This window comes from Silurus meridionalis, chromosome 1 (genome assembly GCF_014805685.1).
Source record: "Silurus meridionalis isolate SWU-2019-XX chromosome 1, ASM1480568v1, whole genome shotgun sequence".
Classification (NCBI taxonomy): Eukaryota; Metazoa; Chordata; class Actinopteri; order Siluriformes; family Siluridae; genus Silurus; species Silurus meridionalis.
The window spans coordinates 9,796,080-9,823,022 of NC_060884.1; the positions used below are offsets into that span (position 1 = coordinate 9,796,080).

General features: G+C 41.3%; 1 protein-coding gene across 3 annotated transcripts in view; it reads left to right on the forward strand.

The window, feature by feature from the left end:
• The window catches only part of ripor3 (RIPOR family member 3), a 50,288-nt gene that overhangs the window by 17,765 nt on the left and 5,580 nt on the right, over positions 1-26,943 (forward strand). For 2 of the 3 annotated variants that reach the window (XM_046850025.1, XM_046850016.1), the window contains exons 3-16: positions 753-902; positions 1,071-1,149; positions 1,761-1,784; positions 1,899-1,952; positions 2,465-2,614; positions 2,878-2,941; positions 3,090-3,133; positions 8,351-8,476; positions 23,696-23,841; positions 25,133-25,208; positions 25,450-25,551; positions 25,643-26,029; positions 26,117-26,265; positions 26,468-26,636. In XM_046850025.1, the coding sequence (XP_046705981.1) occupies positions 753-902; positions 1,071-1,149; positions 1,761-1,784; positions 1,899-1,952; positions 2,465-2,614; positions 2,878-2,941; positions 3,090-3,133; positions 8,351-8,476; positions 23,696-23,841; positions 25,133-25,208; positions 25,450-25,551; positions 25,643-26,029; positions 26,117-26,265; positions 26,468-26,636 (1,720 nt within the window). Of the gene's footprint in view, positions 1-450; positions 509-752; positions 903-1,070; positions 1,150-1,760; positions 1,785-1,898; positions 1,953-2,464; positions 2,615-2,877; positions 2,942-3,089; positions 3,134-8,350; positions 8,477-23,695; positions 23,842-25,132; positions 25,209-25,449; positions 25,552-25,642; positions 26,030-26,116; positions 26,266-26,467; positions 26,637-26,943 lie in introns of all 3 variants that reach the window. The other variant, XM_046850033.1, reaches the window with a different exon arrangement.

The window sequence follows — 26,943 nt, forward strand, 5'->3', positions numbered from 1 at the left end:
AGAAAAAATAGGCAAAGATCAGGTGATCTGGTGAAACTTGGACCATAGTCACACTGTCTGAGCTGATCAAATGGCTCAAAAACAAGATGGTACACTGAAATTTGCAATTTTCTAATTTTATATAAAGCTGATGGAAAGAACTTTGAGTCTTTTTTATAGCTTGGGTCACTTGCTACAATTGTATGGACAGAGTGGAAGAGTTGAGCAGAATGTCATTGATTAAAGAAATAGCAAATTTTCCCAGCATGTCGTTTAGCACATCATTTATTAGGCACTGGAAGACAGAGTTGTGCTAGATAGCCATTGTGGCATGAAAAGGTATTTGTAGTGTGGTACTAAGCACCAACTTCTGCTCATTCCCCTCCTGGTTGTGCTAATGTTAAATGAACTGAATCAGGACATAGAACTAAATTAATTGTAATGTGCATGCTGTAAACTGTAAACTTCTAGTGATACAGAAACTGGGATGGACTCACTGTTTGGATATGAAGCTTGGAGCTTCTACCTGGTGAGAAACTGCTCTGGTTGAAATGATCAGCACCTCCACAATAGAAACAGTATGGCTACAGTTATTTATTTATATCCATGGCTGAATGCAGCCGTTAACACTGAAGTGTTTTAGCCCAGAAGTTTCGGAGCCATTGTATTGTTTGCTTAGTGAGGTTTTCTTACATTCCTTCTCTTTCTGTCCTGTCCTGTTCTATCCTGTCCTATCATGTCCTGTCCCACCACCTTCACTACCTACTCCATAGGTTCTCTTCTACTCGTAGTTCTCTGCGCACCAAAGGCCTGGCAGGAAAATCTCCAAGAATCCCCACTTCTGCTCAGGTAGTTGGCAACATTTGGAGACAGCAGCCTGAGCAGGTTGACAAAGTTTTTCAGGCTTTACAGAAAGGGCTCAAGTAAGTGCTATTTATTTTATTGTTATACACAACCACAGTATTGCAATTTTATTTAAAAACATAATGAAGAACCCAATGAAACATAAAGAGAATGCAGTGAAATAATTATAATGGTTTATTAGCTTAAATAAAAAGCTAGAGAAATTTACATTCGTTTATTTCTTACAGGGAGTATCTTGAAGGCCACAAGACAGAGCTGGAAATTCTCTTATCCCAGCAGAGAGACACAATAAGGAATTCAAGACTGGTTAGACTGTTTTCCATTTTTTTGTGATTTAGTATTCAGTATTTCAGGATAGAATTAAGCAAGAATGTGCACAATACCTCTTTTACAAAGAAATGCTGCAATTGACTGCAAGTAACCATTTTGTTTCTTAGGATGAGAATAGATAGATAGATAGATAGATAGATAGATAGATAGATAGATAGATAGATAGATAGATAGATCGATAGATCGATAGATCGATCGAATCTTTATTGTCATTGCATAGTACAGGTCCACAGCAATGAAATGCTGTATAGCATCTACAAGTAGTGCAAATAGTAGCAAATGTGCAAAGTGCAGATAAATATGTAGTATATGTACAGCATGCAATAATTTATATGTAAACATATGTATACAGTAAATAAATATAAAGGCTATAGCAGCAAAAAACAATGTGCAGACACTGTTGAAAGGTACAAGTAAATAGTTATAGGGCTATAGCTGTTAAAAATGTGCAGACACTGTTGTGAAGGTACAATAAGTAGACGGTTATAAGGCTATGCCATGTCACCAAGATTGTGCAGACAAATCTAGTTCTCTTTTTTATAATGCAAAATATAAATGTTTTGAAGCATTTTCTATTTATCTTTTAGGCTTTTTTCTATGATTTAGAGAAGGTAAGTTTTTCTTTAGTTCTGCTACATGCATATTTGGTTCTGTAACATACATGTTTTTTTACATTTTCTTTGAATGTCTTTAAATCTAATTTGTCTAATTTTACCTAAAAACAGGAAATAAGAGCTTTGGAAAGATATATACGACGGCTAGAGTTCCAAATTAGTAAGGTAAGACCATATCTAAAACGTATTTTATCCAACTGTTTATGAAACATCTAGTGCAATTATTGCAAAACACTTTGTCAATTGATGTTGTCAAAACACATGACTTATGTAAAATGATAATATTTAAAGATAATTGCTCAGATGTAATACATATAATACATATAGCACATAATGGCTTTGTACCTACACTGAAGGGGAAATGCACCCAAGCAAGAAATTTTAAAAGTAAACATTTTCTTATATTTTTTTTCTTGCATATTTCTTATGCAAGGCAACTATGCAGCAATCAACACAAAACATGATTATTGACAAGATTTTATTACAGAAAAATGGCCTTGTCCCTGCACGGATGGGATTTCTTTACTGACTTGCATTATTTTTCACTTTAAATAACCATTATTAAAAAAACTCTTACCATGTCATAAAAACATAATCAGGCTTTCATTTTGTAAAAGCCAGTACTAGTTCTAAAAATTTACAGGCCAACATTGTGTATGTGTTCATATTTCACACAGGTAGAAGGGCTATATGAGACATATTGTATCCAGTGGCGATTATGTCAAGGAGCTGTTAATATGAAGCGAGCATTTTCACTCTCTCCATCCTCACGGGCATCACGAGAGAGCCTACTGGAGCTAAACCGCAATCACAGACACAGTTTGGAGGTAAAAGTGCATTCTTTCTCTCTCTCTCTCTCTCTCTCTCTCTCTCTCTCTTTCTATTTCTACACACAAACACACACACACACACACACACACACACACACACACACACATTTTTGTTATTTAACAAAAAAAATAAAGATTTTCAGCCTTGTTGAGTCTGTACATAAGAAATGCTGTAACTAGTAATAAACTGTACACTTTAAAGACATACTTAACTCTGGTTTTTAATCAAGTAGTTTTAATAAAATAAGTTGTGGTTACAGGATATGTGTGAAATGGAAGGGGAGTTGGAGATTCTACTGGGAGAGTTGCAAATAAAAATGAAAGGTATAAATACTATATATATATATATATATATATATATATATATATATATATATATATATATATATATATTGTGTGTGTGTGTGTTTTATTTACTCAGTCTGTTCTTTCACTTTTTTGTAATCTTTCTTTTTTTTTTTTTTTTTGGCAGGTTTGATAGGTTTTGCTCGTCTCTGCCCTGGTGATCAGTATGAGGTAATTATGATGTTTGCATAAACCTATTCCAATCAGTCTTGCCCTACTCAAATTATGTAAAATCCACACCACAGGAGGTATTGTCTTCAGGAGGGATCTATAGTGCTCTTCAGAAATATTGACACCCATTATAAAAAATAACAAGTTAATCTATAAATAATTTCACATGCAATAAGTGACAGTTTGAGCTTACATAGACACAGTATAATTTTATTTCACATTTACGTTTCTAAAAAGGAGCTCTTTAATATTTAGGGGCCCAAGCACCAAAGGTAAGGATTTTTAGATTTTGACTATTCACCATGTCAGGGAACCACCTGCCGCACCTGCGGATCATGCTCGGCAGCGCCACGCCCCCGTTATGACGTCATGGATTTCCCGGCTCACTTCTCCGGCGACAGAGCTGAGTGGGACGGATTTCTACGGAGCGTCGGTGGATATATGGACTTTTATTCGTCCTCTTACCCCAAGGAAGCAGACAAGATCGCACTCCACATTTCTCTGCTGTCTGGAGAATCCCTTTCTCTGGCCAGTGAGTTGTGGAGCGCCTCTGGTGGCGAATTCTGCTCGTGTGCCCGGTTTATCCGACTTCTCACCCGGGAACTAGGGATGGTCACCGCAGATCTCCACCATCTCTCTCCTGCTACCAAACGCACGATTCCGCTTCAGTGTTTCCCGAAGAGCTCCATTCCGCACCAGAGCTTCCCAGAGAGCGCCACTCCATCCCAGGACCTCCGGGGGATTTCCACCCTGCTCCAGGCCCTACACCAGGCCCTTCAAAATGGCTCGGCTCCATTCCAGGACCTCCATGAGATCTCCGCCCTGCTCCAGGCCCTTCAGGGGGGCTCCACTCCACCCCAAGGTCTCCAGGAGATCCTCAGCCTGCTCCAAGACCTTCAAGAGAGCGTAGCTCCGCCCTAGGACCTCCAGGAGAGCGTAGCTCCGCCCCAGGACCTCCAGGAGAGCTCAGCTCCGTTCCAGGTCGTCCAGGAAAGCGCAGCTCTGCCCCAGGACCTCCAGGAGAGCTCAGCTCCAGTCCAGGTCATCCAGGAGAGCTCAGCTCCGTCCCAGGTCGTCCTGAAGAGCTTAGTCCTGCTCCAGGACCTCCACGAGAGCTCGGTTCCGCTCCAGGACCTCTACGAGAGCTCAGTTCCGCTCCAGGACTCCCAGGAGAGCTCCGCTCCGCTCCAGTGTGTCCACGAGAGCACCTTTCCGCTTCAGAGTTTCCGGGACAGCTCCTTTCTGCCCCAGGATCCTAAAGAGGGCTCGGCTTTGCTCCAGAGTCCTGAAGAGACCTCGGCTCCGTTCCAGGACCTCCAGGAGAGCCCAGCTCCGCTCCATTGTGTCCCTGAGAGCACCTCTCTGCTCCAGTGTCCCCCTGAGAGCACCTCTCAGCTCCAAGATCCCCAAGCGAGCTCAGTTCCACGCCAAGGTCTCTTGGCGAGCTCTGTTCCGCTTCAGGATCTCCAGGACAGCTCCTTTCCGCCCCGGAGCTTCCCAGTGCACTCAACTCAGCCTCAAGGCCGCAAAAGGACGCCGCATCACGCCTGGATGCGAAAGGGATGTCGCATCACGCCTCACGGTCTCCCAGGCGACGGCTTGCCTCACGGTCTCCCCGAAGGCAACGGCTCGCCTCACGGTCTCCCCGAAGGCAACGGCTCGCCTCAAGGTCTCCCCGAAGGTGACGGCTCGCCTCAAGGTCTCCCCGAAGGTGACGGCTCGCCTCACGGTCTCCCCGAAGGCGACGGCTTGCCTCACGGTCTCCCTGAAGGCGACGGCTCGCTTCACTATTCCCCGGGGGGTGAAACCATGTCACAGGATTCCGCTCCTGGTGAAGCCGTGTCGCAGAACTTCTCTCTGCCCCAGAGCATCCCTGAGAGCTCCTCTCCGGTCCACAGAGTCTCCGAGAGCTCCTCTCCGGTCCACAGAGTCTCCGAGAGCTCCCCTCCGCTCCACAGAGTCTCCGAGAGCTCCCCTCCGCTCCACAAAGTCTCAGAGACCTCCTCTCTGCTCCAGCATGTTCTGATGGCGATGTCTTGCCTCCGTGCGACTCCAATGGCGACGTCACGCCTTTGAACTCCTCCTTCGACGACGTCTCGCTCCCGAGCTTCCTGGGAGGCGACGTCTCGCCCCAGAGCTCCTCCTTTGACAACGTCTCGCTCCCGGGCTTCCTGAAAGACGACGTCTCGCCCCAGAGCTCCTCCTTCGACGACGTCTTGCCTCCGGGCTCCTTCGATGGCGAAGTCTCGCCTTTGGGCTCCTTCGATGGCGACGTCCCGCCTCTGGACTCCACCGTGGACGTCATTTGGCCTCTGGACACCACCGGGGTCGTTTTTCTGATTCCGGGCTCCACCGGGGGCGTCACTCGTACTCTGATCTCTGCTACGGACGTAGCTCCGATCCAGACCTCCCCATTGGGCGTCTATCCGGCCCTGATCGCTGCCGAGGGCCTCACTTGGTCTCAGGTCTCTGCTGTGGAGGTCGTTCAACCTCGGGACTCCGCTGCGGGCGCGGCTTGGTCCCTATCCGACGCTGGAGCTGTCTCTCTGCCTCCTAGCTCCGCCGAAGACGTCCCTTCGGGTTTTCGCTCAGGTGAACCAGGATCTGCCCACACAAAACCATTTTATACTTGAAAGAAAGCCTTCTCAAGTAGTTCTGGCCTTTATGAGATCAATTATTTGGTTGGTGGCATTCCAAAAATAACTGCAGCTTTAAATAAAAAAGTGACCGTACCTAATTTAGCAGTTCACCAATGCAAGACTTTGGGAATAAATCAAATCTGAAAACTGAGTTGACTTTTTCATATACTACAAATAAAAATGGTTCAGTCTGTTGGCCAAGACTAGCCAGGACCATCAGGCTGCTCCAATCACTTTGGGACTTCTTGATTACTTTAATGTTGTAAAGTAATGTGGTACTCTGTAAAGTCTGTGTGACCACATATTGGGGAAAACATGTTGGAAAAATCACCTTGCATCCTGGCAAACTGTGTGCTCTGCAAAGCTGAGAGGTGGTCTCTACATGGTACTAGGGTAAATTGGGCTGCATAGTTTAAATGTTCCTTTAATCCCAGCAAATCCTAATTGTGAACCATCTGTCAGGGACAGTTGACTTCTTCAGCTTGCTGTGTGACCTCAAAGGGCCTGTTTCACATTGGAAGTAATCTAGAGCTCAAAGGGGGTGGTAAAATGAGTTTTATTTTGAAGTACAAATTCCTGTAACCGAGTGGTGACCCACTCAACCCACAGACATCTTTTAAATGGCAAGCAGTAGAGGTTTAAGCAATTTATGCCAATTCTAAGCATTATAATGAGCAAACTTAGGAATAATTTTTAAATGTTGAATTAAACCATTTAACTAATGGATCTATCTGCAGATGTTTAACACTGGTATTATTAAATCCTTAACATTTTGTACAATTTAAGAAAAGTGAGTAAGGATTATTTTTAGCATACAGACTTGTATACTATGTTTTAGAGTGCCTCTGTAGCCATTAGTGCTGAAGATCGTCTCTAGGTTAAGGAAAACCTAGGAAAACCCAGAGGGAACGGAACACTGCATCGAAACGCTTTGGGAACACCCCTGCGTTGTTCTACTGATAGTCTGCTTATTGACAGGAAAACCTTTCCTATGAAGGCCATAGCAGACAAACAGCTGCTCCGACCTCCGGCTCATGCTGTGGAGGTACGTATCCAGTGCTCACACTGGACACAGTCGATTCTGCTTCTCCTGGTCTGGAACTAGGAAGGGAGAAGGGCAGAATGCCTGCAACACGACAGGTCTTGAGAGAGCCGTAGGGATCTTAGTTACATACCCAGCCCTAGGGTAGAGGAACGCACTGGCCATGCCAGGGGTAAACTCCAGGAGAGACAGGGCCACAGACAGGGCCTGCAGATCCCTGATCCTTTTAAGGGAGGATATCACCAAAAGGAAGGCGGTCTTAACTGGCAGGTACCTAAGGGCCACCTCGGCCAAAGGCTCGAAGGAGGGCTCAGACAGAGCTGCCAGCATGACGGCCAAATCCCACACAGGCACTCTGGATCGTAACCCGGACCTCAGCCTCCAGGTGCCGTGCAGAAAACGTGTCATGAGAGGGTGTTTCCCTAGCGACTGCCCCGCTGGTGGGGTACAATAAGCCGTGATAGCAGACACGTAAGCCTTCAAAGTGGATGGGGCCAACCCTTTTGAAAACTGTTTGTGTAAGAACTCCAGTAACTGACCCAACCGGACAGTTTACTGGGTCCAACTGGGTGGAAAACAGCTGCCATCTAGCGGCATACAACCTCCTCGTGGAGGAAGCTCTGGAATGGAGGATGGTCTCAACTACCTTAGTAGAGAGACCAGCTGCTAGAAACTGTGCCCCCTCAGGGGCCACAGACAAAGCCTCCACAAGTCTGTGGGGGTGAACCAGGGTTCCCTCGGCTTGCGAGAGGAGATCCCTCCTGGGACGAATTTTCCAAGTAGGTCCCTCGAGGAGGGACAGCAGGTCCGCAAACCATGGTCTGCCCGGCCAAAGGGGTGCCACCTGGAGGAGCCGTACTCCCTCCTGGTGGATTCTCTCCAGAACTCCCGGGAGTAGCGTGGGAGATCTTTTGAGCTTTGAGATCAAGGTGAGTTTTACAGGAGGAAAGGCATACAGACAAAGCCTCTGCCATGTCTGCACCATGGTTTTCATGGCTGGGTGAGAGAGAGAGAACCAGAGGGGACAGTGCGAGGTCCCCCGGGTCACAAACAGATCTACCTGGGCTCTGTAAAATCTCTGCCATACCTGCTCCACCACCTCGGGGTATATTTTTACACATGTTTTCTGTCTGTCTTGTAATTCCAATGAAATGGTATTTCTTCTGCTTGTGTATTTTTATATCCATTAACAAACATGTACAAGATAAACAGCCATTCAAAATGTCTCTGTTGTTTTTTTTTTTGCTTGTTTTTTACAGTGCAAGGGTATTTTACAAACTCATATTTATGAACAGTGAGTTTTTTTGAAACTAAAATCTGATGAAAAATTATGTACTTTGATAATGAGTGATAAAAGATTATTTTTAATATTTTATATAGATGTTAATAACTTTGCCATATGTATATGTTTGAGTTAAAAACTAGTTGTAGACCTTATTTTGGTGCAAAAGAAAAATAAAATTAGTAGTTAATTGATGTGCATAAACAAAACAATAGTTGATACATACAATAACAAACCAAACCACTCTTACATAGGTGTTAATACGATTAGGACGACAGCGATGGAGAATCAGAGGGCGGATTCAGTCTGATGACAACCAGCTGTGGGATGAAGAGGAAATAGTTTTCCTCCCTCATATCCATGAGAGCTTTGAGATCAAGGTGAGTTTTGCACAACCACCCACACACACACCTGTTCAAACAATAACCCCTCCAGAGGCCATAATGACAAACCGTTCCTGATCGTGAATTTATGATGGCTGCAAAAGGTATTACATGACTGGAAATATAATGTAAAAGACATTAAAAGAAAAGTTTACAAATTATAAAACACTTTGAAAATAATACATTTTGAAATGAAAAGAAAGAGGTTACACAATTTCAGGTTTATTAGAATCAGAATCAGAATAAAAAAAAAAAATAGCCTTATTACCAATTTTGTTTACACACACAGGGAATTTGACTTGGTGACAGGAGCTTCCAGTGCAGGAGAAATTTCAGACATATGATAGCGCAGACAGACATACATAGGAATTACACAGTATTGATAGAATATAACAAAATATAAGAAAACGAGACTATTAAATAATGCACTATATAAAGAAGTAGAAATATTGTTTAAATGAATATACAGATGTTATTTACAAGTGTGCAGTTTACAAATGTACCATTTGGATTCGGATGTATAAATGTGTCAGTTATAGACAATGTATAGTTATGAATATATCAATTGTTAATGGTGAGTATAGCCTGTGGGGGAAATAAGTTTTTGTGCCTGGCTGTTTTGGTGTTAACATACACAGCCTGTTTTGGTGGTCTGCCAACCAGAAGGCAACAGTACGAAGAGAGAGTGGGCTGGGTGTGCGGGGTACAAAGTGATTTTCTTTGCCCTTTTCCTCACTCGGAAATTGTGAAGATTGTGGAGATTGGGCAGGGGGCATGAATAAGCCTAACCTTCTGCTGTAGTCTCTTGTTGTCTGATTTGGTAGCTGAACCAAAATAGACAGTTATGGATGAACACAGGATAGACACAATGATGGCCGAGTAGAACTATTTCAGCAGCTTCTGTGGCAAGTTGAATTTCCTCAGTTGGTGAAGGAAGTAAAACCTCTGCTGGTCCTTTTTTAGCAATGGAGTCACTTGGGTTGTGAGAGATGGTGGTACCTAGAAACCTGAATGACTCCACAGTGCTGTTGATGATGTTGAATAGGAAGGGGGGGTGGGGGTGGGGGTGGGGAGGTGGTTGGGGGGGTGCTGGGGATTTCCCCTGAAGTCCACAATTATCTCCACTGTTTTAAACATGTTGAGCTACAGGTTGTTGTGATTGCACCAAAATGCCCGCTCTTAAATCTCTTGTCTGTAAGCAGACTTGTCTCCGTCTTGGAAAATGCTGATGACTGTAGTGTCTGCAATCTTCAGGAGCTTGACAGAGGGGTTTTTAGAGGTTTTAGATCCTCCATGGAAATACGGGGAATACTAGTGGTAGGAAGTCCGGTAGAGCTCTCATTAGCAACGAGAAGATCCGACCGTAAGTGAGGTTTTATACCTTTTAAACCTTATAAAGTGGAAAGGTAATAGGGAACAGGTATAGGTGATTAGAGCATGGAAAACCTGGGTGAGAGTTAGAGCCTTGGAGGCAGGCGTGGCTGGTGGTTCCCTGACAAAATCAAACTTGGCTTGATAGGGGTGTGTACCACCACACCAGGGGCCATCTCAGTGTGATGTTCAATGAGATTAGTGTGATTGGGTAGAGGAAAAAATATGCTGGAAAATTCTGCTTGTAACTTTACACTCTCTGTGAGTTGAGAATGTGAGAGGTGGTCTTCACAATGTCACTGTTTTTAGGTGTCAAACTCTCCCTCTCATCAATGACATTGCCAAATCAATAGGGACCACCCCTCCCACCTTAAACCATGAATTTGGAAAAAGCCACCTGCACCTATTTGTTCCTTTAACCTCAAAGTTTGACTTTTCTGACTCACACTGTGAATTGCACAATGAATACTTTTTCTCCCAGTTTAAAGTCTCATAGCCAAGAACCTCTGTTATACGTTGACATTTTTATGCCTGTAGCAAATTCTTCTGTTAATTGTCCCAATGGGTAAAGTTTTGTTCTTGGTTCAAGTATGTTTAGAATTTTGTTTTTACTGTTAGATTGTCCCTCCTCACATTTTCCCTAATGGCATCTAAGATGCCTTGTGGCTTGACCCCATACAATAATTCTTTATGCAGACTGTTCTAATGACCCAACAAGGTCCATAGCAGCAGGACGATTCACCAGATTAACTGAAACCATTCACCGGCTGAACCCACTGACTATCAGTTATTTCACTTGGTGAAAGGGAGAGTGAAAACATTGTGTTTAAAAACAGTCTGTTTCTGCCTGCTAGGGATGCAGTGCTAATCACTGAAAATGTAATACAAAATATGCAAACCTCACGATACTCTTTTGTTTAATAGTTTATATTTGCCTGAAATTCAGAAGAATGGTTAGTTTAGAAACATGACAAAATGCACACTTACCTTTAGTAAAGGTGAAGGCTCCTGGTTACTGATCAGAAGGTTGGGGGTGCATGCATTGTTATTCCCAAACTGCCACCCCTGGGGCCCTTGAGCAAGGCCCTTGTTTTGGGGGTGCTATATCATGGCTGACCCTGCACTCTCACTCCAGCTTCCTAATATCGTTGGGATATGGGAAGAAAAAATATATCTGTGCTGGTAAATACATGTGGCAAGCATAAAGCTCCTTTCTTTCCCTTACCTTAATGCTGTATTTATGAAGCTCAATGATTCTTCTCTTGCATTTACAATTAAGCTTTTTTTTTTATCTGTATATTAGCTTGATGTCTGGAGAAAATATCTGACTAAGGGTCAACCATATCAACTTTTGTCTCCTACACAATAATTGCATAATTGCATATTGTGATTGGAAAGTAATTGGATGTAAAAGTTAGTTATAATTCTTCTAAATGACAGATTATTAGGCTGCATGTAAATATACCAATATACTGTAGCATGAAGTTTGGCCAATCTTAATGAAATTTGAATCTGTTTGAAAAATCTAATTTAAATCTTTGCAACGATTCTTTTTTCACACAATGTGTTCTGTTGTATGTGTGTTGTAATACAACAGTAACATAAGAAAATACAGAATTTAATATTGTGATTTAAATAACTGTTTCTGAATTTTCATTAAACTTAAATATGTTCTGCATCCAGAGGTGGGAAGTAACTGTACTTAAGTAGATTTTTCTGGTATCAGTACTTTACTTCACTATTTATTTTTTGGACAACTTTTAACTTTCACTCATTACATTTTTACAAAAATATCTGTACTGTTTACTTCTTACATTTTCGAAACAGGCTTGTTACTTTAGTTTTAATCTATTTGGTGAAATTCTCACTGCTTGCAACATGACTAAGAACAGAGACATTCCTGATCACCTGATCATCATTTTATATTGTGTTTTATATGGTGGATGTTCAGCCTGGATACATTCATTAAGTAACAAAATTAGAAATTCGTTTTTGTATTAAATAGGGCTGTCAAAATTCATCTTAGAAGCATTAATTTTATTTACGTGTGATTAAAGCAGCGTGCATTTCTGTTTGACCATTTTTATTGAAAAATATAAATATGAAAGAGACTAAATTAAAATCTTCAACGCAACCCATGTTTGTTAATGACATTTTTTCTTTACTCAGATATAAAAAAATAATAATAATAAACTCCACAGAAAATCATTTTTAATCAGTAAACATTTGTTTAACTGGTGCTCAAGTCCCAAATCAGCATCAAAATCTTGTCTTTTTTTTTTATCATTTAGATAAGAGCAATACATCATCCGAATCTGCTTTTATTTGTATACACTCGTACAAACAACAAAACGCTGTGTTTAAAATAAAGAAAACAGACAGGGGGCGTTTTCTGCCATCTCTGTCTCCTCTCTTCACAGACACATAAATAAAACAATCTGAATCTCATTGAATAGTTGCCTCACAGTCATAATATAATAAATATATAAATAGAATTTGAAATGAGTTTTGAAATGAGTTTTTTTTATGGAAAATCTACTGTTAAATAAAACAATTCACTAATAATAAACATACATTTGCATTAAGCATCTATATCGGCTATGCCCATGTTGATTAGAGTATTAAATAAACTTTAAGGTACATTTAAAACTGATACAAATGTGTGATTAAGTTGTCATTAATTGTGAGTTAACTTGTGACAATCATGCAATTAATCGTGATTAAACTTTCTTTCGGCTTCTCCTATTAGGGGTCGCCACAGCGGATCATCCGTATTCATGATCCGTATTCATGTTCGATTTGGCACATGTTTTTATGCTGGATGCCCTTCCTAACGCAACCCTCCCCATTTATCCAGGCTTGGGACCTGCACTAAGAGTGCACTGGCTTGTACAACCCTAATGGCTGGGGTTGGTTCCCTGACCGGGGATCGAACCTGGGCCACAGCTGTGAGAGCGCCGCATCCTAACCACTAGATGCAATTAATTATAATTAAATATTTAAATCAATTGACAGCCCTAATATTATTATGACGTGAGGTCCAGTTACCAACGTGACACTAAAACAGGTAGTAGTAATGGCTTCTTTTTACTTAAGTACATGTCAGAGTATTTTAAAACATGAGTATCTGTACTTCTACTTAAGTGAAGGATGTGTGTATTTTTTCCACCTCTGTCTGCATCAGATCAGAAATTTTGTATTATTACCTCAATGACAACGAGGCTATCAGCCAGCCACATTGCAGCAAACACATCACAGTCTTAGAATAAAGCTAATGCCACAAATATTATTATACATTCCTTTGTGTTTTGGCTACATGTGATCTGGGATGCAACAATATTAAAGTTGACATCATCAAGGAATTTCCATCTACAGGATGAAATGCTCAAACCAGCCCACCTGTGACCAACAATCATGCCAAGATCAGTGTTTTCAGGATTTTAGCTGTTCAAAAGTTGGTTTTTATGTAATATTTTTATTTCATAATGCTGCAAATGTTTTCAATTGCCGAAAGGTCTGGGCTGCACTCAGGCACTCTTCTGCTCTTCTTCGACTCTTCTGCTGCTGCTTTTGTAATAGATGTAGTATGAGGTTTAGCATTAGCTTGTTGACATATGCAAGGTCTTCCCAGAAGAAGGCATCATTTGGATTGAAGCACATGTTGTTCTAAAACAAGTACATATTTTAGCATTGATGATGCCTTCCCAGATTGGCACTAATGCACCCCCATCCGAGATCCTGGCTTTTGAACTGAGTGCTAATAGAGAGAGAGAGAGAGAGAGAGAGAGAGAGAGAGAGAGAGAGAGAGAGAGAAAATAAGGATATGATGGATTATTAAGTTAACATTAAGTAAATCCTTATTGTTATATAAAAGTTATAACACTGTGCAGTTGGGGACTCCAGCAAAACTCGCTAGGGCAGCATAACTAAAAAGGAGAGCCAGAAGGGAACACAGACATGAGGGGTCTCTGGGATAAGAGACGGCATGCCACACTACCATCAACAAACCTGAGTGAACGTGTGAAAGTGAGGGGACGAGAGCATACAAATATCCCAGTTCACTTAACACTCTATATCCACGATCCCTCCAGATCTGAGCCTTGACCTAAGAAAAATCTACTGATAAAAGGCTTGACTAAATAAACATGTTTTTAGCCTTGACTTGAACACTGAGACTGTGTCTGAGTTCCGAACATTAATTGAAGCTTTATGAGAGAAAGATCTGCTCCCTGCTGTAGTCATTATTTGAGGTATCAACAAATAGCCCGCATCCTTTGATCTAAGTAGGTGTGGGGGATCATATTGGTACAGAAGTTCACTCAAATCAAATCAAATCAAATCCAATTTTTATTTATCAAATACATACAGAGTACGACATGCAGTGAAATGTTTTGTATGAATGTTCAACATTTAAGCATAAAAAAGGAATAGAATACATATACTTTTATATATTTTCTATAGTTTATACTTAATATATAAAAATATATGAGAGGTCCAGTTTTTGGTCCAGCGTGTTGTTGTTTGTTGATGGTGGTGTGGCAGGACGTTTCTTATCCCAGAGACCCCTCATGTCTGTGTTACCTTCTGGCTCTGCCTTTTAGTTATGCTGCCCTAGCTAGTCCCAACTGCACAGTGTTATAACTTTTATATAACAATAAGGATACTTAATAATCCATATCCTTCTCTTCTCTTCTCTTCTCTTCTCTTCTCTCTCTCTCTCTCTCTCTCTCTCTCTCTCTCACACACTCTCTCTCTCTCTCTCTCTCTCTCTCTCTCTCTCTCTCTCTCTCTCTCTCATTAGCACTCAGTTCAAAAGCCAGGATCTCGGATGCGGGTGCATTAGTGCCAATCTGGGAAGGCATCATCAATGCTAAAATACAGTGAGGAAAATAAGTATTTGAACACCCTGCTATTTTGCTAGTTCTCCCACTTAGAAATCACGGAGGGGTCTGAAATTGTCATCATAGGTGCATGTCCATTGTGAGAGACATAATCTAAAAATCCAAATCCAGAAATCACAATGTATGATTTTTTAACTATTTATTTGTATGATACAGCTGCAAATAAGTATTTGAACACCTGTCTATCAGCTAGAATTCTGACCCTCAAAGACCTAAGTTAGTCTGCCTTTAAAATGTCCACCTCCACTACATTTATTATCCTAAATTAGATGCACCTGTTTGAGGTCGTTAGCTGCATAAAGACACCTGTCCACCCCATACAATCGGTAAGAATCCAACTACTAACATGGCCAAGACCAAAGATCTGTCCAAAGACACTAGAGACAAAATTGTACACCTCCACAAGGCTGGAAAGGGCTACGGGAAAATTGCCAAGCAGCTTGGTGAAAAAACGTCCACTGTTGAGCAATCATTAGAAAATGGAAGAAGCTAAACATGACTGTCAATCTCCCTCAGACTGGGGCTCCATGCAAGATCTCACCTTGTGGGGTCTCAATGTTCCTAAGGAAGGTGAGAAATCAGCCCAGAACTACACGGGAGGAGCTGGTCAATGACCTGAAAAGAGCTGGGACCACCGTTTCCAAGGTTACTGTTGGTAATACACTAAGACGTCATGGTTTGAAATCATGCATGGCACGGAAGGTTCCCCTGCTTAAACCAGCACATGTCCAGGCACGTCTTAAGTTTGCCAATGACCATTTGGATGATCCAGAGGAGTCATGGAAGAAAGTCACGTGGTCAGATGAGACCAAAATAGAACTTTTGGGTCATAATTCCACTAAACGCGTTTGGAGGAAGAAGAATGATGAGTACCATCCCAAGAACACCATCCCTACTGTAAAGCATGGGGGTGGTAGCATCATGCTTTGGAGGGTGTTTTTCTGCACATGGGACAGGGCGACTGCACTGTATTAAGGAGAGGATGACTGGGGCCATGTATTGCGAGATTTTGGGGAACAACCTCCTTCCCTCAGTTAATGCATTGAAAATGGGTCGAGGCTGGGTCTTCCAACATGACAATGACCTGAAGCACACAGCCAGGATAACCAAGGAGTGGCTCTGTAAGAAGCATATCAAGGTTCTGGCATGGCCTAGCCAGTCTCCAGACCTAAACCCAATAGAGAATCTTTGGACGGAGCTCAAACTCCATGTTTCTCAGTGACAGGCCAAAAACCTGACTGATCTAGAGAAGATCTGTGTGGAGGAGTGGGCCAAAATCCCTCCTGCAGTGTGTGCAAACCTGGTGAAAAACTACAGGAAACATTTGACCTCTGGAATTGCAAACAAAGGCTACTGTACCAAATATTAACATTGACTTTCTCAGGTGTTCAAAGACTTATTTGCAGCTGTATCATACAAATAAATAGTTAAAAAATCATACATTGTGATTTCTGGATTTTTTTTTTAGATTATGTCTCTCACAGTGGACATGCACCTACGATGACAATTTCATACCCCTCCATGATTTCTAAGTGGGAGAACTTGCAAAATAGCAGGGTGTTCAAATACTTATTTTCCTCACTGTATGTACTTGTTTTAGAAAAACATGTGCTTCCATCCAAATGATGCCTTCTTTTGGGAAGACCTTGCATATGTCAACAAGCTAATGCTAAACCTCATACTACATCTATTACAAAAGCAGCAGCAGAAGAGTCGAAGAAAAGCAGAAGAGTGCCTGGGTGCAGCCCAGACCTTTTGCCAATTGAAAACTGTGTGTTTCCGTTGTGTTTCCTGGTTTAAACTCCGAACTGCCTGCGGCAGAAGCTTCTCCTCATTCTCTCTGTGTTTGCTTTCAAGGAGCGAAACAAAGAAAATGGTCCATTGTTGGGATGGCTGAGGTCCTTTACAATCTTCCTGGCTTTGGTCCGGCACCACGGGCTGTAGATGTCCTGCAGTTTAGAGAGTTTGGTGCGGAATGTAGGTTCAGCTGTCCTCACCACCCTCTGGAGGGCTCGCCTGTCCTGCATGGTGCTGTTCCCAAACTAGGAAGTGATGCTACCTTTCAGGACGCTCTTCATGGTGCAAGTGTAAAAGGTCCTTGACACCTGAGAGGGTAGTTTAAAGTCCTTTAAGCATCTCAGATGATACAGGTGCTGCCGGGTCCTCTTCAGCAGGGTGATGATGTGGCAGGACCAAGACAGGTCCTGTGTGATGTGAACACCTAGGTGCCGGAAACTGTCCACTCTCTCCACTGGGGTCCTGTTGATGTTTAGCGGTTGGTATGACTGCTCAAGCTGCATGCTGAAGTCCACTATCAACTCCTTATTCCTGCTGACGTTAAGGAGAAGATTGTTCTCCTGGTACCATCTCATCACCATTTTATCTCCTGTAGGTAGGCAAACTTGATGATGGTGGTGGAGTTGGAAGTGGCCACACAGTCATATGTGTACAGTGAGTACAGCAGGGGGCTCAAAACACAATAGGGAGCTCCAGTGCTGAGGATGAGGGTGGATGAGGTGTGTTTGCCCAACCGTCCTGTCTGTCAGGAAGTTGTAGATCCATTGACACAGCGGCAACCGCCAACTTAGAGGTGACCGTGGAGAGAATTATGGTGTCAATGGTGTCCTCAGTAGAGCGGTTCTGGCAGTGCGTAAACTGTAGAGGATCCAGTGTGTCTGGTAGTGATGCAGTGATGAAATCTCTGACCAGTCTTTCAAAGAACTTCATCACTACTGAGCTCAGGACTACAGGGCGGTATTCGTTCAGGCAGGTGGGCTGAGGTTTCTTCGGGACAGGGACAATGGTGGACTGTTTGAGCATGAGGGAACAACAGACTGTTCCAGGGAGAGGTTGAATATCATGGGGAAAGTCTCTAGGTTATGTATGTAACCCTAGCTCCCGAGGGAACGAGACGCTGCATTCCTGGGCCACACTCCCTGCGGCGCTTACCTTCTATTTGTCAGAAGCTAATGTTGCTACCACCGCTCAGCCATTTTGTAGCTCCTCATTGTCACAACGTCGCCCGCTGATGACATCACAACTTGCCTATTGCCCCGATTTCACACATGGTTCAGAGCGTGGACAACACAAGGCGTTCCCAAAGCGTTGCAATGCAGCGTCTCGTTCCCTCTGGCAACATACGTAACCTAGAGACAAATGATACTGACCCACTTTATTTTATGCACTAATAAGTCCACATGATGAACTTATTAGATAAGTGCATAAATGAATAGGTGAACAGGCATTTCTGTAGGCCATAAGGTGAACTAGGAAAAACTGACTAGAAAGTGATTTTCGTTCCCACGTCTGGGCACTAATTTTTTATTGCATTTTTGCATAGACAACACCCTTTTGGACTTTATGTTAAAAGTTCTCCACAAAAAATCCTGCAGTTTTTTGTCACGATCCATAAATGTGTATAATTGTGAATTAAAAAAATGCTTATGCTGCTGGCTTTGCTTATAACTTTATTTATTTTCATTTTAGCAACATAAAATCTCTCTTAAATTGACCTTTATACATGCACCTAAACATTTGAGAAAGGTATTGGTGCATTTAACACTCAAGTGTGAATGTAGACCATAAAATATGACAAATTTGTAGGAAATATGCTTTAACTTCATGGATTGGCACCAAGCAAAATTAAATATACAAATTGCAATTTTAGCAAAACTGTGATGTGACATACATCAAATTTTTCAGTAGGCAGTGTGTATTCACAGAAACATAAACAAGCAGCACACTTTGTCCCGAGTTTTCTGAAATCACTCAAAATATAACCCCCCCCCAATTATGAATAATGCCAAAAATGAACAATTCCACAACAGATTTATTACAACTAAAAATAAGCTTAAGATAATGCACAGCACATCTTTACTTATAAGTATCATCATCAGAGCCATCAACCTATTTAGCTCTTTCCTCCGTTTCCTTTCAAACATTGGCACAATTTTGGCACCGACAAAAATTAGTACATACAGGAACATCTTCCAGTCTCACATTTGCCTTGCTTGCAACTGCAGTGGACTACCTGCAAAACACTTTCAAGTGCAGGATTTCTAGTCGTCCAGGTCACTGTTAACTCCCCATCCTTGAGGTGCCATACATTGCCAATGGGTGAAGGGGCACACATTATACCTTTCAGAAAATGTCTCATTATGGCTGCTTGGTAGTTTGCCCTTTTGCAGTGTTGGTGCAGGACATCACTTGTCAGGGGCATGGATAGTTCTGGCAAAGCCGATGATGCCATGCAGAATGCTTTGTATATTGCATCATTCACATTTTCAGCAGATGACTGGCCATAGAGGTGGCACACATATTTGCAAAGTATGTCAAAGGTAGACTGGTCCAGGTTAAAACTTTTACCCAGATTTGTAAATGCATTCAGGTATTCCTCTTTCTCACAAGCAACAGAAAATGCTTTTCTTTTGCCTTTGCCATAAAAGGCACTTGTGGAGTCACAACCTGAAAAGGTATGGATCCCAATAAGTGCCAGACACACACTGGTGCCAAGAGCTGATGACACCTTAGCCAAATCAATGATCCTCGTTTTGTTGCCAACCCCTGTGAAACCTACATGGTAAATCTGGCTGCAGACTTAAAGCAATCACTGCCACATCAGTATCAGGGCTCTTGATGACTACAGTTTGATGTTCATTGGCAGCATGTTGTGCATGTAAAAACAACCTGGTGTCACATTCCTCATCATCACATGTCAGATCTTCAGCAGCACTGAGAGTTTGTATATGGTGCATTACAGTCACACAGTGACACAGGTCTCCATGTGCGATGTACAAGCCTAAGTCCTTGCCCACAGTGGTAAGATCAGCATCTCGCCACGCAAGTTAGAGGAATTCTGCCAGTGCCTCTTTGTTTGTTCCATCTGATAGAAACTTTTTCCATTGTGTTGGTGTCTTCTGATCACATCCATAAATTTTCACCAGTTGTGTACCACCAGCAGCTCTACGTGAACGTTCTAGATTTTTAATACTCATTTCCGGATACTGGTCAATCACAAAGTCTATTCGTGTACAGTTGTGCTTCAAAGCAAGCTTGACTATGTACTGCAGTATGGTGTCAGTGAGCTCTCCAAAGGTACTTGGTATGGACCGAAGGGTCCTTCTGTTCTTCTGAGGTCCCAGTAACTGTTGCAGTAAACTTCGTCAAGAACCTGGTGTACTGTCTGTAACAGGACTTGTGGTATCGCAAATCCATAGAGACGCAGTCTTTCTCTTGAATATGCACAAGAATGCTAGTGTATTTCTTTATCTCGGCAGCTTTCAGCAACTGGCCTGTAAATATACATTACATATACATATAAATATACATTACATATACATTATACATTACAAAACAAGATTGTAAATAAAAACCATTATATAAAAACGGTTAACCGTTAAATTTTTTTTAGTATTTTGGTTGTAGCAGTATGCAAAACAATAAATAATTTATAAACATTACATAAATTATGTAATTGTAATTTAAATTTAGCCATGGTATCCAGCATATAGCATAAAACTTTAAAGTTAAAACTTTAAAGTGTGTGTGTGTGTGTGTGTGTGTGTGTGTGTGTGTGTGTGTGTGTGTGTGTGTGTGTGTGTACCCACCTGCACACAACGTTTCTGCCTGTGAAAGATGGTCCTTCTGTCGTTCGCCTGACACAGTAATGTACTTGTCCGTTTTCTTACAAAATATGCACAAGGCAGGAAGCACAGGACCTGCACAAGCTACTGGCAGGCCCATCATGGACCTAAGGTTCTTTTTAGGACATTCAGTTGTTGAGGTACTACTACTCGATGACACAGACTGGTCTTTGTGAGCATCTTGAATTTCAGGCTGCTGTATGATGTGTCTTGAATTTCAGGATGCTGTATGACGTGTCTTGAATTTCAGGATGCTGTATGAGGTGTATTGAATTTCAGGATGCTGTATGACGTGTATTGAATTTCAGGATGCTGTATGACCAGTCTGTGTCATCGAGTAGTAGTACCTTAAGAACTGAATGTCCTAAAAAGAAACTGCCAGTAGCTTGTAGCAAGTGGAATGAAACCCAGTGTCTTCGGGAACATTTTCAAATTCAATTTCTAGACAATGTTTGTATGTTTCTGCTATTCTCTGATTCTCACCATGCAAACCAAGCCACCGTTTGATGTTATTTATGTATGTATCCCATCGTGGGTGTGTAAAATCCTTCGTTTCTTCTTTCTTTATGGACGCGAGATGCATATAGCATTGTTTATAATCCTTTTTACGAGTTTAGAATGAGGTGTGACCGTAATTTTCTCTTCTTTGCTACTCGATGTTGACAACAAGGTCGCAGACATCTTGGATTTATCGTTCCAAAACCGGCACATTGGTTGTGCTTCCTACACGTGACGTTAAGCCGAATCACTCATGATCTAAATATGATTATGCGATGAAGGAACTATTGCCGACTTTGAACACTAATAAAAAAATTAACTGCAGGATTATACATGGAGAACTTTTATTTTCCCGCTCAAAACCAATAGCTCTTTTCATTGGAATGAAAATAATTTAGTGCCCTATATATGGGAACGGGATGAAACGAAAAACAGCTTCACCTTACGGCCTAACTGTATGTACATTTAAGTTTGTTGAGTAGATTGTATTAGGCTGGTGGCACTATGACTGCAAAAACCTTTTCCAGCTGCTATTTTTAAGGTGTTGGCTAGTGCCCCCAGGTGTCACAGAGACTCTGACTGAACAAGGCTAGTCGCCTTGTTTAAACATTATAATCAGAATCAGGTTTAAATCAGGGTTATTGGCCAAGTCTGTTGACACACACAAGGAATTGGATTCCAGCTGTTAATGACTCTCAAAAGAACAGACATAAGAAAACATAATACATTTAGCTTAGACTATACAAGACAATAAAGACAATATGAGACAATCTAGACAATATAAGTATTAAATAGAACACAATATACAGAGTATATGACAGATCAGTGTGTGAGAGTGCATGGTAGTGCAAGTAGCAGTATTGTGCGTCACGCAAGATAAAGAGGTTACTTTAGAAATGTTTTACAATATACAGCAGCAGTAGTGTGTGTAACATATGGGGATGATGTGATGGCTGACTGTTCTGATAATTATAATAATGTTCTGGTACTTGTAGTTATGAGGCAGGGCATATAATTAAGGTCAGTTGTAATGAGGGTGCTTGGCTAAGGAAAGAAATGTTCTTGGGTCTGGCAGTTTTGGTGAACAAAGTTCTGTATCCACTGCCATAAGAGAGGAATTGAAAGAGGCTGTGTCCAGAGTGTGAATGGTCAGTAGTGATTTTTCCTGCCCGCTTTCTTGTTCTTGTATGGTACAAGTCCCTGAAGAGTGGGCAGGGGCACAATTATTTCTTCCGCTATTTTAACTGTTTGCTGCAGTCTGTTTCTGCCCTGTTTTGTTGCTGCTCCAAACTGGAGATGGATGTGCATGAGACAGATTCAATGACTGCAGTGTAGAATGGTATCAACAGCTACTGTGGCAGACCATACTTCCTTAATTGGCATAGAATGTGCATTCTCTGCTGGACCTTTTTTAGTATAGAGTTGATGTTGGATTTCCATTTCAGGTCTTAGGAAATGTAAATCCCAGAAACTTGAAGGTCTCCAGAGACACAGGGCTGTTTGATTTTGTGAGGGGGAGTAGTGTTGAGTGGTGATCCCTAAAGTGCACCATCATCTCCATAGTGTTTTAGTGTGTTTAGCTCTAGGTTGTTCTGACTGCATCATAGCACCAGCCACTTCACCTCCTGCTGAAATGCAGACTCGTCGCTGTCTTGGATGAGTCTAATAAGCGTAGTATCATCTGTAAATTTCAGGAGTTTAAGAGTTAGGTCACTGGCTGTGCAGTCATTAGCAGTGGGTTTTTTTCTTTTTTCTTTTTAAAAATAAAGTAATGGTGCGTTTGTGCATTACTTTTTTGTAATGAATGAATTTGGGCTGAAGTGTATCCTACAGTCTAACCTGTTTACAGCAGCGATGCATTGTAGGATTGGTGGATGTGAACCACTGTAAACACGAAGAAGACGCACTGTGGGCGTGTCTCCGTTTGTTCAAGTCTGTGCGGCAGTAATGGCGAGTCGAGGCGAGAGCAAGACGAGTTTATCAAAGTGGAAATCTGCTCATTATTTCACCTTTGTTCAGTATAAAGACAAAAACTTTTTAGTCAAATGTAAGCTGTGTCTTTCTGGTTTGAAGCTCGTATCTACTGCGATAAACAGCAACTCCAATCTTTCGAAGCTCCTCCAGAAACTCCATGCCTCGACGAAGCTAGAAGCTAGAAGCTAGAAGCTTCTGTTCTACATTGTTGATAGTTTTCATACTTAATCTGTGAAAGAAACATTTTAAAGAGCTCAACACAACAGCTTTTATGATGCAGAAGCCACTTTAGTTTTTGATTGTGAATATATTATTCAGCTTGTTTTGTTATTTATTTCAGAAATCTTTGTGATATATTCAGTTTGTGCTGGTCTGACTTAAATAAAATAGTGTTTAAAAATTACTTTGTGTTTAAGTCAGTTTTGTGTTTGTAGACCATAACGCGTGAAAGGGCATTAATGGAAACATTAAAGAAGGTTCTTTAAAAAAGTAACTAAAAAAGTTACTTCTAACAGTAATGCATTACTTTTTGGTGTAAGTAATAAACAAAGTAATTTAGTTACTTTTTGAATGAAGTAACTAGTAACTGTAACTAGTTAATATGTTTTAGTAACTAGCACAACACTGGTCATTAGTATATAACTAAGTGACCCGACACAAACACAGCTAGCTTGAAAATCAACTGTAGTGAAAGTGTAACTAAAATAAATGAACACAGCCCAGACCTTAATATTAATCCCTCTTTGTGACTGCGGAATATAATTGCTTAGTGGCCAGTATTATACGTTACACATCATATGATATTAGGCATGATATGTGTTTTTTTTTAGGTAACAGAGGTAAAGGGCCTAAGCTCCATCTTAGTTGGAATGGTGACATGTAAGTGCACCGAATTCTACACGGCACATCCACAAATGATGGTTGTTGACATTACAGAACTGGGAACAATCAAGCTCCAACTGGAGGTGGTCTGGAAGTGAGTAATACTTACTGTTTTGTATGCTTGATATACACTGCCCCTCCAGAAAAAGTGACCACCTGGATTTAACTAAGCAAATAGGTAAGAGCCTCCCACTGGATAATTACAGCATGGATAATTAAGTTTCAGCTGGCAACAAGTTATTTAACCCTAACTGATGCAGTAAGTAGCTTCTAATTTCTAAAAACAACCATGTCGGAAGACACATCCTGTGGACATGGAAGAGATGTTAATCTGTTTCAAAAGGGTCAAATTACTGGCATGCATCAAGAAAAGAAAACATCTAGGGAGATTGCTGAAACTATAAAAATTGGGTTAAGAACTGTCCAACACATTATTAAAAAATGGAAGGATAGTGGGGAACCATCTTCGAGGAAGAAATGTGGTCGGTAAAAGATCCTTAATGATTGTGAACTTACGTAACTTACTAGTCACTTAAACGTTTGGCGAAATCAGATTGTAAAAAAACAACAGTAGAACTCACGGATATGTTTATTAGTGAAAGTAAGAGCCTTTCCACACACACACAATGTGAAGGGAACTCAAAGGATTCGGACTAATGATGTCTGATGAGTCCAGATTTACCCTGTTCCAGAGTGATGGGCGCATCAGGGTAAGAGAGGCGGATAAACTGATGCTCCCATCATGTCTAGTGCCTATTATACAAGCCTGTGGGGTCAGTGCTATAATCTAGCATTGCTGCAGATGGTCAGGTCTCGGGGCAGCAAGTTATGTGCCCTAAGAATGAGGTCAGCTGACTATCTGAATATACTGAATGACCAGATTATTCCATTAATGGATTTTTTCCTCCCTGATTGCACGGGCATATTCCAAGATGACAATGCCAGAATTCATTGGGTTCAAATTGTGAAAAGAGTGGTTCAGTGAGCATGAGAAATCATTTTCACACATAGATTAGCCACCACAGTGTCCAGAATTTAACCCCATTGAGAATCTTTGAGATGTACGGGAGAAGACTTTGCGCAGCGGTCCGACTCTCCCATCATTAATACAAGATCTTTGTGGAGCATTACTGCAACTCTGGACAGAAATAAATGTTGTGACATTGCAGTAGCTGATCGAAACAATGCCACGGCAAATGCATGCCAAAATCAAAGCTAAAGGCGGTCCAACCAAATATTAGTGTGTGACTTTTTTTTTTGGACTGCTTATTTTTAAAGAATAAGTAGAACAGTGGCACTCATTTTAAGATCATTCTTATATTTTTTTCAACGCCACTAAAGTGTTATATTTAAATCTCTCTCACACAATCTCACTTTATATGCAGTCCTTTTGATAGAGGAATGGTAAAGAACATCACGTCATCTTCCAGTCGACTACCTACCCACAGCAGGAAAAGACCGGTAATCAGCTCTACACCTTCTAACATTCCTATCTTCACAAAGAAAAACATTTAACGAGTGTGTAAGACACACCTACACCTAGCATGCATGGTACATAAAACTTGAAAATTAGGTCATGCATCTCTTTTTTGACATAGTCTATGATGCACAAGTTTCAAGATGCATATGGCTCCTTCTCCATCTGCTTACCTGACTTCAGGGGTCATTCTCTCTGCTTTACTACATATTTGACTATACACAGGTACTCTCTCCATTGGCTTATGAAAGGACCAGTCATCCCCCAAGCTTCCCAGACCTTTCTATTGATTGTCAATCAGTGGATGAAAAGACACCTATTAGAGAGGTAGAATCCATGCATAGCTAAAATAGAAAAAAAACCTTTTTTTTTTTAAATCATCAAAACAATGTCTGATCTTTTGATCTTAAATTTACAGGGTGATAAATGTGAAGAATGGCCTTCAGAGCCGGAAACAGGTTCTTCTACTCCAAGGGACAGCAAGCGAGACAGCATTCTGCTATTTCAGAGTTACAATACTCCTGATATTCTTCAACAAAATAGTGTGGTGGCCACTAATCACGAACTGGAACCACAGAAAAAAAGGGTGGCTACAGACGATCTTATAATAGAGGAGGTAGAAGAAGGGGTTGAACAAAAGGCAAAGGTCCAAGAACATGTAGGGAAATTCCAAAGAAAAGCATTAGCCATGAGGATTGGCCTGGTTCAAGCACAAGTTGCTACTACCTTGAAGGAGATAGGCTTTGCCAAAGCAGAGTTAAAGCACCTGAATCTACATATACAGCATCTCACCAAGGTCTTAAAGGTGATCTTCTTAGCAATGTTTTTTTTGTTACTACAATCTCTAAAACCAATGTTTAATCTTTCTCATTAACTCTCCCTTGGTTCATAGAGAGACATCTACAATCTTCAAACATCTTCTAGTGAAGCACTAGATGTAGAGGAAGAGGAAGTGCTTGGCAGTTTTGACTTTCTATCCATTGACTTCAACACAGAAGACAACAACTCTTGCATGAATAGCAACAGACTCATGGACATTAGGTAGATTTGAGTTTATTTACTAATGGTAGAATTAAATGGGTAATGTAGAAGAAGGCAAATTAACAAAATTGACTAAAACATTTTTCCAGATACTTATGTCTATTAATTGAGATGCCTTCAAGGTCTAAAGATAAAATAGGTTTTCCAATGCACTGTTTCCAGTATGGACCATCTTAACTGTTATAGATTGGGTTTATTTCAGGTTCACTGTGACAAGTCAAGAGGGAATGTCGGAAGATATAAGGGAGCAGCATCCAGGGATCATGGCAAAAAGAACACAGAGGGAGGACAAAAGTTTACTCAGCACTGGAGAGTACACTCTGGATCAAGCCTTGGAGATCCACCTCAACATATGTATTGTGCTACTGAAAGTAAGAAACCATAATATTTTTGTCAATCCATATTAATATTTTTAAAAACAATATCTGTAACATTCAATTGTTTACATTGTCTGGTCTGGTGACTGGGCATGACATTCCTCGATAAATAACATTCCAGTTGACTATTTGTTCTCTAAATAATGCTGACAGGGCTTGGACTTGTGCTTTGGGATATTGTCTTGCTGTATGGTGTAGTTGGATCCAATTAGCCCCAGTCCAGACAACATTGCATGCCAATAAATATGGAAAGGAAGCAATGTTTGTTCAGTATTTATTCACCTGGAAAAAAGTCTCCAAG